The sequence below is a fragment of the Theobroma umbraticum genome, unplaced genomic scaffold (genome assembly GCF_002168275.2).
Source record: "Theobroma umbraticum cultivar Fairchild unplaced genomic scaffold, ASM216827v3 scaffold_95.0, whole genome shotgun sequence".
Lineage (NCBI taxonomy): Eukaryota > Viridiplantae > Streptophyta > Magnoliopsida > Malvales > Malvaceae > Theobroma > Theobroma umbraticum.
The window spans coordinates 2613545-2629189 of record NW_018397257.1 but is presented as its reverse complement, the minus strand read 5'-3'; the positions used below and the strand labels follow the sequence as shown (position 1 = coordinate 2629189).

General features: G+C 33.5%; 1 protein-coding gene across 1 annotated transcript in view; it reads left to right on the top strand.

Annotated features, from left to right (window-relative positions):
- Window positions 1-12195: 12195 nt before the first annotated feature.
- LOC110412332 (DUF538 family protein, putative (Protein of unknown function, DUF538)) overlaps window positions 12196-15645 on the top strand; it is a 7179-nt gene continuing 3729 nt past the window's right edge. The window contains exon 1 of the mRNA XM_021422863.2: window positions 12196-12763. Coding sequence (XP_021278538.1) covers window positions 12257-12757 — 501 coding nt within the window. The 5' untranslated portion in view covers window positions 12196-12256 and the 3' untranslated portion in view covers window positions 12758-12763. The remainder of the gene's footprint in view (window positions 12764-15645) is intronic.

Below are 15645 nucleotides of genomic sequence, written 5' to 3'. Positions count from 1 at the left end.
CTACTTAAGCTCTCAAAATGAGTCAAAATAACTCTATATAATAGAGTTATCATATCTACATTCAACAACATGAGGGTTTCATTAAACCTAGAACTAAAGAGAAAGTTTGTAAGCTGGTGAAAGCATAATATGGTTTGAAGCATGCATCAAGAGCCTGAGATGCTCTAATTGGTTCTTTCTTGCTTGCAGAAGGGTTTCTAAGGAGTGCAAACGAATATACATTGTATGTCTACAAATCAAATCAACTAGTTAGACTGATAATCTCAATATATGTGGATGATCTCTTGATTACTACTGTTGATGACAATGTTCTATCAAATTGCAAAACAAAATTGATGAATGAGTTTGAAATGTCTAACTTGGGAGAGATGCACTATTTCTTGGGATTTCAGTTTATTAAGAGTGCATATTCAATTTGCATTCATCGGTGGAAATATGCTATTGAACTATTGAAGAGGTTTCACATGGAAAATTGTAAGTCTGTTGAGACTTTTCTTGTTTCCAATAGTAAGTTGAGTAAAGATAATGGAACTCCTAAGGTTGTAAGCTCGAATTACAGAAGTATCATAAGAAGCCTATTGTACTTGACTGCATCAAGACTAGACTTGATGTATCTTGCAAGCTTGTTGTCTAGATTTATGCCAAAACCTTCTCATAACCACTATTTGGTAGCAAAAAGAGTTTTGAGGTATATTAAAGGCATAGTAGATTATGGTTTGAGGTTTAAGAAAGACAAGAGTAATGAATTGATTGGTTTCTGTGACAGTGACTGAGCAGGGAGTTTGGATGATTCTAAAAGCACAAGAAGCTATTGTTTTTCATTTAGAAGTGTTGTTTTCTCCCATAACTCTAAGAAACAAGAGATGGCTGGACACTCTTCTGCTGAAGCAGAGTATATCTCAACTGCCTAAGCTGCAAATCAAGCCATTTGGATTAGGAAAGTATTGGGAGATTTGGGGTTTAAGCAGAAATAAGGAACACCTTTGATGATAGACAATCAATCAGCAATATCTATTGTTAAGAATCCAGTACATCGTGGGAGGACAAAACACATAAAAGTGAAGTTTCACTTCATCCGAGATGCTGTTAAAGAAGAAGAAATTTCTGTTCTCCATATGGTACATCGAAACAGATGGTTGATAAATTTACTAAGTGCTTGAATAAGGAGAAATTTATTTATCTTAGAGATCTATTGGGAGTCAGCCAGATGAATACCAGGGAGGTGTGTTGAAGAAAAATGATTTCATCTTACTGACAAGCAAAGTTACAAATTGTAGGTAGTAAAGCTTGCAGATTGAAGGAGAAGAAGTAGGAGTGCCATTTTAGTAGATGATCAAATCATTTCAGACTTAAAATTATTTACCAATTTTTTACTTTAGTTACCGTTAGAAGTAAATTTTTTTTTACTATACTATGTCATTATGGTTGAAAAGCTGTTAGGCTTGGCTAGCTATCTTGGGAATCTATGCACGGATCCCTGTGCAAGAGGCCATAGCTATTTTGAGAAGACCAGATGTCTTTCATTGGTTGAGAACCATGTCAATTTCTCTCTCATGTTACCACTTATAAATACCATTTTTCTTGTTCAATGAAAAGTATGATGCACATCGTTTAGTGCACATCAAAAAATATCTCTTTCTTTTTTCTCAATAAGTTTTTTATACCTCAACTCCTTTGTTCTTCAGTTCATCCATTTTTCTAGATTTCTCAGTTGCTCAATAGGTTTTAGCTCCTCTATACAAAATAGAATAGCTAAAGTGAATTTTGAACAGATGGGTGGTATTATTTTGCATGGAAAAAATGGAAAACCCCTTGATAAGAAGGGTTCAATTAAAGTCAACCAAACCTTTCTTAATAAGAAAGCTTTTAATCAACCAAAGGGACGTAATTCCAAGTCCAAAATGAATAATTCTAGACTTGAGCTAATTTTGGAGAATTAGAGTATTGGAAATGTTGCTCATGATATCTCTATGGTGGTGGATGTTCCACATTCAGACAAGTAAGTCAATCCTTTATTCTTTCTTTAAGTTTTTAATGGATTGTCTACTTCTTATGTGGAATTGTTAGGGTGCAAGTGATAGTAGTTTCACCAAAATCATGTTTGATTATGGGAAGTAATACCATTTGAATATGGTTGCACTATTAGAACCTTGTATCAATGGCATTTCTAGAGATAAAGTTATTGGAAAATTAGGTTTTGACAAGTTCTGTTGTGTAAAAGCAAAAGGACTTTCAAGTGAAATATGGGTTTTATGGAAAACAGAACTACGGGTTTGAATTATGTGGCAACCTTCACAATGCCTTTATCTATCTATTCAGCATCCGTCTGATACTTATTGGTTGTCGTGTATAATTTATGGGAATCTTGCAACTTCTCGAAGATGACTTTTATGGAAGAATTAGCTTCTTTCGCTTCTTCAATTACGCAACCATGATTATTGGTGAGGGACTTCAATGCATTTTTATTTTCACATGAGAAAGTTAAGGACTCTGTGAGAAGTCGTTGGCCATGCAATCTTTTTCAAAGATTAGTAAATAATGTTGAGTTATTGGATCTAGGGTTTTTTGGGCTTAAATTCACTTGGTCATGGGGACTAATCTCTAAACATCTAGATATGTTTACAGCAACAAAGGTGATAAATCTCGATATATTCAAACAGAAGAAGACTTTAGCTACCATTTTATTTCTTTACTTATGTCATTTGGTGTCTTTAGCTTGTTTGACTTTTCTTTCACTTTGTTCATCTGCCGTGGCTATTTACTTTTCTCACATGCCAGAATTCAGGTCTTAATTCATTGTATCTTTTTCAAAACTACATCGTTTGAGTAGTTGAGAAATGACTTGTGGCAGGAAATATCTCACCATTCCCATAGAATCTAAAAGGTTGTAATGCCAGGTGGTTTCTCCACCAGCTGGCTCTTTTTTTATTTTTATTTTTTTCGTCATGTATATAAAGTTTGTTACTAAGTATATGAAAGTGGCTATGCACACTGTTTTTGTGCTGACCTAATATTTTTCTCTTTCTTCTCCTTTGTTTATTCTTTTTGGCTCTCTTTCATCCATGTTCTTCCTATTTTCAGTTTTATCAATTTTTCAAAATGGTATCAGAGCCATCCTAAGGATCTTAACGGACTGACTAGTTATTTTTTGTAAATTTTCTTACTTGATTACTATGTACCTTTTTATCATTTCTTCATGGCAGCGGCTGGTTTCAACACACCAGCTCCTCCACCATTCACAGGGGAGAACTATCAGTACTGGGCAGTCAAAATGAAGACATACCTCAAAGCTTTTGATTTGTGGGATGTAGTTGAAACAGAAGGAGAACCGTCAGCAATGAGGCATGCGAATAAAACGATTGCTCAAATCAAGCAGCACTTTAAGGAAGTTGCCAAAAGGTATAAAGCATTATCTTTTTTACATTCAGTTGTGTCAGAATCTGTGTTTGCTAGGATTATGCATACTGATAGTCCTAAAGAGGTGTGGGATTTGTTGAGAAATAAGTTTCAGGGTAATGAGAGAACAATGTAGATGCAAGCTTTAAATCTTCAAAGGAAATTTGAGATGTTGAGGATGAAAAAAAAGAAAACTGTTCAAGAGTTTTATGGAAAACTCATGAAGCTAGTAAATCAGCTTAGACTTTTAAGAGAAGAGATAACTAAAAAAAGTATTGTTAATAAGGTAGTAGTCAGTTTGCCAGAAAGGTTTGATAGCAAGATTTCTTCAATAGAAAAGTCAAGAGATATTGCTAGACTTACTTTAAGTGAGCTCATCAATGCTTTAGAAGCTCAGAAATAGAGAAAGGCTTTTAGAAAGGAAGACTATACTGATAGTGCTTTGGTGGCTAAAACTAGAAATCTTAAGCTAGGCAATAACAGTTTTAAGAGAAATGAGTCAAATAGGAAGGATAAAGAGAAGAAAAATTCTGACAGTAAACCTAGAAAACAAAAACAGAAATACCAACCTTGAACATACTGCAAGAAGACTACTCACTTAGTCAAGTATTGTTGGTACAGGCCTAATGTTAAGTGTAGGGCCTGTAACTAACTTGGTCATGTGGAGAGAATGTGCAAGAATAAGGGTTCAAGCTCAAAGGAAAAGGCTGCAGTGGTTGAGCATGTGGAAGAGTCTGATGAAGTGTTGTTTGTGGCAAGGATGGTTGATGAATCAGCTAGAAAAAAAAGTCTAGTTGATTGATAGTGGTTGCTCAAATCACATGACTAGTGATAAGAGCCAATTTACAACTTTAGATAGAAAATTTGAGGCTAAAGTTGAGATTGATAATGGGGTATTTCTAGAGATAGTTGGTACAGGAACTGTACCTGTGGAGACTGACTCTGGTTATAAGTATATAACTAATGTTTATTTAGTTTCAGATGCTAATCAAAACCTCCTGAGGGTTGGTAAACTCACAAAAAGCCATTATGCTTTGTTGTTTAAAGACAGATTTTGTACTATTTTTTATCCTAAAAGAGATGAAGTGTTGATAGTAGAAATGAAAAGTAAATGCTATCCAATTGATAGGAAACATACTGAACACAAAGCTTTTATCAGTTTGGTTGTTGATTCTGAGCTATGGCATAAGATGTTAGGACACATTAATTATAATTCATTGCAGAAGATGTCATCATAGGAGTTAGTAGAGGGTCTACCAAGGATAATCAAACTTGTAATAGTGTGTGGAATCTGTCAATATGGGAAGCAAAGTAGGCTTTTATTTCTAAAGGAAAGGAAATCAGAAGCAACAGAGAAATTGTAACTAATTCATATAGATTTGAGAGGACCTATGAAGATCTCTTCATCAAAAGGAAGTAGATTTTTTTACTGTTCATTGATGATGTTACCAAGTACAGTTGGATTTTGATTTTGAAATTTAAGTAAGAAGCTTTGCCTTGCTTTGTGAAGTTCAATAAGTAGGTTGAGAATCAAGTATCTAAGTCCATTAAAATATTGAGGAGTGATAATGAAAAAGAATTCATTGCCTTTGAGTTTGAAAAGTTCGTATCTCAAGTTGGAGTAATACATCAATTGGCTGTACCCTATAGTCCTCAGTAGAATGGGGTAGTTGAAATGAGGAATAGAACTATTATGGAAATGGCAAGGTGCTTACTATATCAGAAAAAATTACCAAAATCCTTCTAGGCTAAAGCTGCAAGTACTATAAATTATCTGTTAAACAGATCACAGACAAGAGTGTTGGAGAACAAGATAGCATATGAGACCTGGTTTGGTTATAAACCAAGTGTTCAGCATATCAAGGTATTTCGCAGTGTTTGTTATGCTAAAATACTAGATAGTAGAAGAACTAAGCTTGATGAGAAAAGCATTTTGGCAATATTTATAGGCTATAGTGACATTAATAGGCTATAAGCTCTATAATATTAAGACAAAATAGATTTTTGTCAGCAGAGACATCAAGTTTGATGAACAGTCATGGTGGAATTGGGATAAGCTAGTTGTTGAGAATTTTGGTAGTTCTGGTCAGACATCAATGGATGAACAGTGTGAGATTGACAATGATGAGGATATAAAAGCAGAACATCTGGCAGTCAGGGGTACCAAATCTTTGCAGGACATATGTGCAAGATATAATGTGGTAGTTGTAGAACTTACTTGCTACTATGAAGCAGGAAAAGATAATAGATGGCTAAAAGCTATGGAGCAAGAAATGCAGATGATAGAAAAAAATAGGACTTGGATATTGGTGGATAAGCCAGTAGATCAACACATCATAGGTGTTAAATGGATCTACAAAACCAAGCTCAATGCAGATGGTACTATCAACAAGTTTAAAGCTAGACTAGTAGTGAAAGGGTACTCACAAATTTATGGTATTGACTATTGTGAGACCTTTGCTCCAGTAGCAAGACATGATACCATAAGATTGCTCTCTGCCTTAGCTGCTTGAGAAGGATCGAAAATCCTTCATCTGGATGTTAAATCAGCTTTTTCGAATAGTTATTTGTCTAAGGATAATACCTCCAGCAACTTAAAGGCTTCATCACACCAGGTACTAAAGGAAAGGTATGCAAACTTGTGAAAGCATTGTATGGTTTGAAGTAGGCTCCAAGAGCCTGTTATGATCGAATTAATGCTTTTCTTATTGCAGAAGGTTTTGTTAGAAATCCAAATGAACCTACATTGTATGTGCACAAGTCAGTTGAGATTGCTATGGTTATAATCTCTATATATGTTGATGATCTTCTGATAACCGGTTTGGATGATACCATTATGATAGAATGCAAGAGAGAGTTGATGGCAGAATTTAAAATGACAGATTTAGGTGAAATGCATTATTTTCTGGGTATGCAGTTCATACAACACTCAGAGTTTATTTGTATTCATCAAGGCAAATATGCTATTGAGTTGTTAAAAAGGTTTCATATGGAGAACAATAAGGCAGTAGAGACACCTCTTGTTGCTAATTGCAAATTACGTAAGGATGATGGAGCTCGTGAGGCTGCAACTTCTATCTATAAAAGTATTATTGGTAGTTTATTGTATTTAACTGCTTCAAGACCTGATCTGATGTATCCAGCTAGCTTACTATCTAGGTTTATGCAAAAACCATCCTAGATTCATTTTTCTGTTGCTAAGAGAGTTCTAAGATACAATAAAGGAACAATCAATTTTGGTCTGAAGTTTGAGAAGAAGGATAGTGAAATTTTGATTGGCTATTGTGATAGTGATTTAGCTAGGAGCTTAGATGATTTAAGGAGTACCGAAGGTTACTGTTTTTCTTTTGGCAGTGCCATCTTCTCATGGAACTCTAAGAAACATGAGGTGGTAGCTCAATCCTTAGCTGATGCAAAGTATATCTCAGCTGCAGCTACTACAAACCAAGCTATATGGATTAGGAAGATTTTGGGAGATTTAGGATTTGAGCAGAAGATAGAAACTCCATTAATGATTGATAATCAATCATCTATTTCCATTGCTAAAAATCCAATTCATCATGGATGAACAAAACACATTAAGGTGAAATTTCACTTTATTAGATATGCACTAAGAGATGATGAGATTGCTGTTATTCACTGTGGAACAAATGATCAGGTAGCTGATATTTTCACTAAATGTCTAAACAAAGACAAGTTTCTTACACTAAGAGCTTTATTGGGAATCTGCAAAATAAACACAAAGGAGGTGTGCTGAAATCTGGTGCTTTATTTTGCAGCAACAGAGGTGATGAATCTCGATATATTCAAATAGAAAAAGACTTTAGCTACCGTTTTATTTCTTTACCTATGTCGGTTGGTGTCTTTAACTTGTTTAACTTTTCTTTCACTTTGTCCATCTGCTGTGGCTATTTACTTTTCCCACATGCTAGAATTCAGGTCTTAATTCATTATATCTTTTTCAAAACTACATCGTTTGAGTAGTTGAGAAATGACTTGTGGCAGGAAATATCTCACCATTCCCATAGCATCTAGAAGGTTGTAATGCTAAGTGGTTTCTCCACTAGCTGGCTCTTTTTTTATTTTTTCTTTTTTCTTTCGCCATGTATATAAAGTTTGTTACTGAGTATATGAAAGTGGCTATGCACATTGTTTTTGTGCTGACCTAATATTTTTCTCTTTCCTCATTCATTTATTCTTTTTGGCTCTCTTTTATCCCTGTTCTTCATATTTCCAGTTTATCAAATTTTCAAAATGATAGAGCTTTATGCAACACCACCTGGTGTTTGTTATTTAATTTAGCTTCAGTTCACCATTTCCTTTGAATTGGCTTGGATCATAAGCCACGTTTTATTAATTTGGGTGATAGTCGTACAATTCATAATAATGAAAGGTTCTTTTTCTAGGTTGCCTGGTTAATACATGCAGATTTTGGAAAATTGGAATAGAATTCTTGGGATCGCTCTAAAAGAATACAAGAAGCTTTTTCGATGTTTGCAAAAAAGGCCAAACATTGGAAAAGAAATGTGTTTGGCAACATCTTTTATAAAAAGAAACGTTTGCTAGCAAGAATTAGTGGTCTAGAGAAAGCATTGGAGAAGAAGAATTCTGGATAGTTAAGGGGCCTTGAATATGCTCTTTAACTTGAATATGAGATAGTACTTGGATAGGAAGAGATCTTTTGGATGTAGATGGTAAAAGCAGATTTATTAAAATCTAGTGATCAACATAATAAGTACTTCTATCTCAGAATGGCTTGTTGAAGAAATAAAAATAAAATTATAAGACTTTAAACACTAGATGGACAGTAGTGTGCTAATCAAACTACTCTCAAATCATAAGCAGTTGATTTTTATAGGAAATTTTATTCTAAGGAAGGGAGTTCTATTCCACAAAACCTAATTAGAGGTTGGTTCCCTAAACTTAGTCATTCTGCATTGGAGTTTATCCAAAGACCAATAAAAGACAATGAAGTTTATGAGGCACTTAGTGAGATGAAACCACTTAAAGCCCCAGGGATTGATGGTTTTCTAGTTTTTTTTTTGGCACATTAGATTATAGTAGGGCAAGATGTCATCAGATATGTTAGGGAAGTCTTTACCATTGGTGAGTTGGAACTAAATTTAGTAAGTCCATGATTACATTGATTCTTAATAATAGCTCTCTTGAAGCCTTTTCACAATTCAGATTGATTAGTCTACTGCTCGTAATTTTAAATGGCGATGAAGGTGGTAACAAATAGATTGAAATTGATTATGAGTGATTTAATGGGGGAGAATCAGTCTAGCTTCCTTCTTGGAAGGCACATCATGGATAATATCATTGTTGCATAAGAGGTGCATTTATTCCTTTGGAAGAAAACAAGGATAAATGGGGTGGATGACGATTAAGATTAACCTTGAAAAACATATGATCGTCTTAGCTGGGAGTTATCTATGACACTTTGGTTGATGCAAAAATATTGTACAGTGTGATTGACATAATTGTTCACAGTTGGAGATATTGCAGTTCTCAAATAATTTGGAATGAAACTTTATCGAATACTTTTATTCCATCTCGAGGTGTTCGTTAGGGAGATCCGTTATTGCCTTACCTCGTATTATGCATGGAGAGATTGGCAGTGAATCAAAGATTGTGGAAGCCCATAAAGCTTAGCAAAAATGGTCCTCCATTTACTCATCATTTTTGTTTTGGCAAATGATCTTATTTTATTTGCTAAAGCCACAATTGACTAACTAGAAGTTATTAAAAGGTTTCTAGATGATTTTTGTCGTTGCTCTGATGTAAAAGTTAACATACATAAGCTTTCTTTCTTTTGTTTTAGAATGTGAATCGAAGTATTATTGATGCATTAGTTGAATTTTCTAGTTTTACTTGTACCAATAATATCGAAAAATACTTGGCTATTCCTTTGATTTCTAGTAGGAGAACGAAGTTGTTATTTCAATACTTAGAGGATCAAATATGAAGCAGATTGAGTTCGTAGAAAGCTTCTACACTTTTTTCTACAAGCAGGCTTACCTTAATAAAATTTGTACTCTCTACGATCCCTTATTACACTATGTAAACATTGGCTATCCCAATATAAATATGTAACAGACTAGAAGCTCTTTGTCAAAATTTCTTATCGCGAGGTAATGGAAATTCTCAAAAAGTTCATCTTTTGCAATAGTGAGAGGTTTGTAAACCTAACGATGAGGGTGGTTATGATATCTGAAATTTGAGATTGATGAATAAGGCATTCTTGTTGAAAGTATGCTAGCAGTTAGTGGCAAAACCGTAAACTTTATGGGTTAAATTAATTTGTTCAAATTATAATAATGGTAGACATGCTTGTCTTGATACTCAGAATTTGGGTTTGTCTTCCTTTCAGCGTTCCTTATGCAAGGTATGACACATTTTTAAGAATGTTTGATGGGCTATTAAGGATGGGTTCACAGTTCGATTTTGGATGGATACTTGAGTGGGTGACAAACCATTGGTTGAAGTGGTAAAGCCCAGAAGCCTAATTTTTAATAATTATAGTTGTGTAAGAGATTTTGTAATGCCAGATGGGGAATGGGATTTTGAAAGTTTAAAGCATTACCTCTCTACAAAAACGATAGTGTTACTTTCAAAAAATATAGCCCCTTAAATTATGTCTATATCGGATAAGCTCTACTAGGCTTTGTCGTCATTTGGGAACTTTTATGTTTCCTTGGCTTATGACCATTTATGTGAACTGGAGCAAGGTTACTTGAACAATAATTTGAGCATGTGGCAACTGGCATGGATCAGAGAGAATCATAATGTTTTTAATACAATGCTTACATGATCGATTATTGACTAACAAGGAGAGATATCGAAGAAATTTGTTTAAAAATCTAAATTGTCAACATTGTTGCTTAGAAAATAAGTCAATTCTTCATATCCTTCGAGATTTTCTTGTGGCTAGTTCCGTTTGGACTCAAGTTTTACCTCCAAGAATGGTTGATTCATTCTTTAATCAATCTAATTTAGATTGGCTTTTTTCAAATTTGAATAATTCCATGACTAAGAAAAATGAAGTCCCATGGGCAGTGGTTTTTGGAACAACTTGTTGGTTACTCTAGAAATGGAGAAATGTATTTGTTTTTGAGAATACCTTTTATAATATTGCAAAGAAATTGTCACAGATATACAGTTTAGTGGCAGATACTCACATTGTTGAGTGGTTAAACTTTGATAATGGTCGTATTACTCCTAATACGAAGGATGAAATTCTTATAGCTTGGAAAGCACAACATGTAGATTGGATTTCTTTAAATACTAATGGTGTAGTTCGCATTTCCATTAGTCAGGCAATAGTAAGGGAGTTCTGAGGGATTGGACTGGACGATGGCAAGGTGGGCTGGCCATGAGCCTTCAAAAATGCTCTGCTTATCGTGCATACCTTTAAGGTGTATATAAGGGGCTTATCGTGCATAACTTTAAGGTGTATATAAAGGACTTTAATATGCATGGGAGGTTGGTTTTAGAAAGATTGATCTCCAAGTGGATAGTAAACTTGTTGTTCATGCAATATCGTCTTCATCGCATCATCCATGTCTTAATTATGACTTGATTCAGGCTATTGACATACTGCTCAAGAGACAATGGGTAGTCTAAATTAGTTATGTTTACAAGAAAGGCAATATTGCTATTGATCATATGGCTAAAGAGGGGTTTTTTATTGAAGAACATTTTGTAACCTATAATAGCCCACCTTCTGCTTGAGACATGTACAGGCAAATGATGTAATGGGTATTTCTTTCCCACGTTTAATTAGATAATAAAGTCATTTCCTTTTAAAAAATTACATAACATCTATTGTATTCCATTTATACTTTATTCTATTCTTGCATAATAATTATTTCATTTTTCATTATTTCATTACGTGATTTGCTAGTTCATTATGTGACATGTTTGATATGATCTTTTGTTCATATCTTTTAGGCATAATATCTAAAAGAGCTCCTAAGTTATTTAGAAAAACTTAAATAAGTCTTTATACTTTTATTACATTTAATTATGTCTTTATATTTTTATTTTAAGTCAAATAAGTAATTATAACTAGTGACTAACTTAATTAAAATGCTATTTGTCATTTTATATCACGTGGCATTGATACTGTATATTAACATATCATAACTTAACATACTAATTTAATATAATAACATGTGTTAAAATATCCCAATTGATAATAACTTAATATACTAATTTGATATAATAATATGATCACATGATATTTTTTAAATTTCATATCAATGTCATTTCAATGCCATGCAGATATAAATGATAAATGATATTTTGATTAAAGATAATTAGTCTATCATTAATCATAAAAGTTTATTTGACTCAAAACAAATATATGAATTTGGTTGAATGCAATTAAAAATAAAGATGTATTTGAGTTTTTTTAAATAGTTTATAGATTTCTTTGAGAATTGTCTATCTTTCATAGTTTTAATGCTTAAAATTTGAATTTAGTTTTTTTTAAAATTAAATTTAAATAAAAAATAAATAGAAAAGCTCACATTAATTTAATTTTGATGCCCGACTAGGGAGGGGCTTTTGCTAGCATGTAAAAAACTTGTAACAAAAATTAAAAAGTGACGAATAAAGATGATAAGAATTTCGGGCAAAGGGTAAGGAAGTCAGTACCTGTTGCAAACGACCATGAAGTCGCCAAAATTCCCATAAAGTATCTTAAGAATTTTAGGACTTACACCAAACAAGTTTGTTTTCCCATTTTACCCTTTAATCGCCCTTTAAATCACGTCCCTCTCCTTTTTCATAAGTCATCTCTTCTTGTTCTACCCAACAAGTTTCAACTCTCTCAAAGTCTCCTATCCTCTCAAAAATGGCAGCCCCAATCTCCCTCTGCCTTCTCCTGCTGGCTCTCTTCTGCCAAACCCATATCTCCTTTTCCACTACCGCCCCAGCAATCGACCACAGCCATCCGTTGAGCATCTCAACCCGGGATGTTCATGATCTGCTCCCAACGTACGGTCTCCCAAAGGGTATCCTTCCAAACAATGTAAAGTCGTACACTCTGTCAACCACTGGGGACTTCACCATAGAGTTGGAAAGCACGTGTTACGTTCAATTTGATCAATTGGTTTACTATGAGAAGAAGATCAAAGGGAAGCTAAGTTATGGAGCTGTGCATGATGTGTCTGGGATTCAGGCAAAGAAGCTCATCATCTGGTTGCCTGTTACTGGGATTGAGGTTGATGATAAATCTGGTATGGTTCAGTTTTTTTTCGGAGCTTTCTCTGAGAAGCTGCCCCCCAAGCAGTTTGAAGATATTCCTGTTTGTAAGGGCGACGCCTTTCTGAGGGCCGACCGTGCTTCTATGTGAATTGGGGTAATATTATCCTTCCCTTTCTTCAGTGTTTGGAATTTTCATGCTTTTTTTGGGCTCATTTCTTCTTTGTGAAGTTACATACTTGTAGACCTCGTCCTGGAAATTGAGTGTTAGTAGAATGGGATAATGCAGAGATGTTGGTGTTGCTGAGTTGGTTATTGAGATCGAATTTGGTTAGGTTCTGCTGTTGTAGGTATTGGGTGAGGTATATTGTAAGGGATACTCTGATTGGCAAATAATTTAGGGCAGGATTGATATTTGATAGCCATAATACGGATAAAATTAATGTTAATCATAGCCATAAATACAATGGAAAGATAATTTTCACCCTCGAGACCATGTATCAATTAATAATTTGATTGGCAATATGCTCTCTGAATCTATGGTAACTAAATCCTTCTATAATTGCTCTTGCTCCTTCGGTAGATTTCAAGACTAGCATAGGGAAGCTAGTTTGCTACCATTAGGATGTTGTGAAGATACTTAGGCATTGTAAAAGACACTAACTGTAACGAGATTTGAATCCCGTTAAAGTGAATCATCAATCTTGACAAGGTTGAAAACTTCACTAAAGTAAAAAATAGTTAAAATCTTACATTGATTGACTAGCCTAAACATACTAAAACATCTTGCTCTTTAGAAAATTTTAAAAAGAGTAACTACAACCTATTGCTCTTTAGAAAATTTAAAAAAAAGTCTAGAGATATAAGCATTTTTACTTAAGAAAGTATTTTTTTATTAATTCTCAATTTCAATGCCACATAACTAAGCTTAAGAGTCCTATTTATAGTATTATATGCTCAAATCTTAATAAAACTCTACTTCAGGTTGTCTAATACAATTATAGTAGTTAACAAGATATTTAAATAAAATATAACAAGACTAGCCTAATCAAATAATAGTCCTTAAGAGCATTAAAATCCTATAAAAATAAGAAAAGAATTTCAATCTAAATAGAATAAAGAAAATAAATCATAAATCAACTAAAATTAAAAAAAACCAAATTAAATAAACTAGAATTTTAAACGCTCCAGCGTCATTCTCTTCGGGTCAAAAAAAAAACTCGACTCCAACGAGTAGGCCTTGACATACTTCTTATAGATGTTTGGATCCACATAGTATGATGGTCTACACCAACAATTTGAATAATTCATCCATAGTTTTGAAGGTTGTTTTTCATTCATCTCCACCTTTCATTCTAATTTGATGATATCCATTCTTCAAATCCATCTTCAAATGCACCTTGGAACCAACTAGTTGATCAAGCATCTCATCCAATCAAGGAATAGGAAAACGATACTTAACTCTGGTCTTATTTATGGTATGGCTGTCCACACATATCGTCCATGAATCGACTTTCTCTAACAAAGTTGGGCAAGTACAAGGACTTTTACTTTCACGTACTAGGCTTTTCTCCAACACCTCGTTAACTTGTCTTTGTACCACTAAAGACTCACCTTTGTGTGTGATGAACATTAATTTCCTCTATATCTTTATCATATTCATCATAAATCGACTTTAATTCCTCCCAATCTAAATAATCATCTTCATCACTTAATTCATCACTAAAGCTGCAATTGTTGATTTGAGCAACATCACGTCTTGCAAGTTACTTTTGTAATTCTTGAATTTGATGACGTAGTTCTTGAATCTTGATCTCGTGATCATTTATTTGGCGATTTTGACGTTTTGGAGGCATTTTGCTGTTTCAACAAGGGAAGTCGAAACTAGAAACGACAAGAACCTGAGTTACATAGCGAACAATGATCCTCCTATTCTGATATCAAACTAATGATAAGGTGTTATAAAGACATTTAGGTATTGTAAAAGACACTAATCATGGTAAGGCTAGAAACCCAATTAAGGTGAATCACCAATCTTAGCAAAGTTGAAAACCTTACTAAGATGAAAAATAACTAAAATCCCGCTTTGGTTAGTTAAGCTAAAGATACTAAAACCTCTTACTCTTCAAGAAAGAGTTTAGAGAAATAAGCACTCATGCTTAAGAAAATATTCTTTATTAATTCTCAACTTCAATGTCTCATAACTAAGCTTAAAGATCGTATTTATAGCATTATAGACTCACATCCTAATAAAACTCTATTTTAAGTTGTCTAATACAATTAGAGTAATTAACAAGAGATTTAAATAAAATACAACATGATTAGGCTAATCAAATAATAATCCTTAAAAGTATTAAAAGCTTATAAAAATAAGGAAATAATTTCAATCTAAATAAAATAAAGAAAATAAATCCTAAATCAACTAAAATTAAAAAAAAAACTAAATTAAATTAGATAAAATCTTAAACACTCTTGCGCCACTTGCATTGACATTTAACATCATGAATAAAGTTTAAATCTGTACTCCAACTCTGTGGAAGCACAACTTGACTCTTCATTTGACTATTTTAGTTTAAGGTATACTTTTATGTAAAAGCTAATGTGAATATAAGTTCATGGAACCTTGTGTATAGTCATGTCCAGACATTTTGCAGCTAATTCAAGTCCTAACATAACTGCAGGCTGTCCCTTTATTCATTTGAAAAAACATTTATGCCTCTCTTCTAGTACCTCGAAGGAGGGAGTGAGCAAATGGGTGAATTGGATGGTTTAGTTTACCATACTTAAAGACCAAATGGACTAATCATTTTTGTAAACCAACCAAAATCGACCAAATATAAAGGAGGATCAAACCAACCAAATATAAAATTGATTTGGTTGATCTGATTTTGGACCAATGGACCAAAATTTTATCATTTTTTTTTCACAAATTATAATATCAAAACTTATAAACTTCATTCATAATTTTATATATATATATGAAATTAATAATATAACTTATATGTTCTAATGTTTTATATCAAAGTTTGTATAAATAAT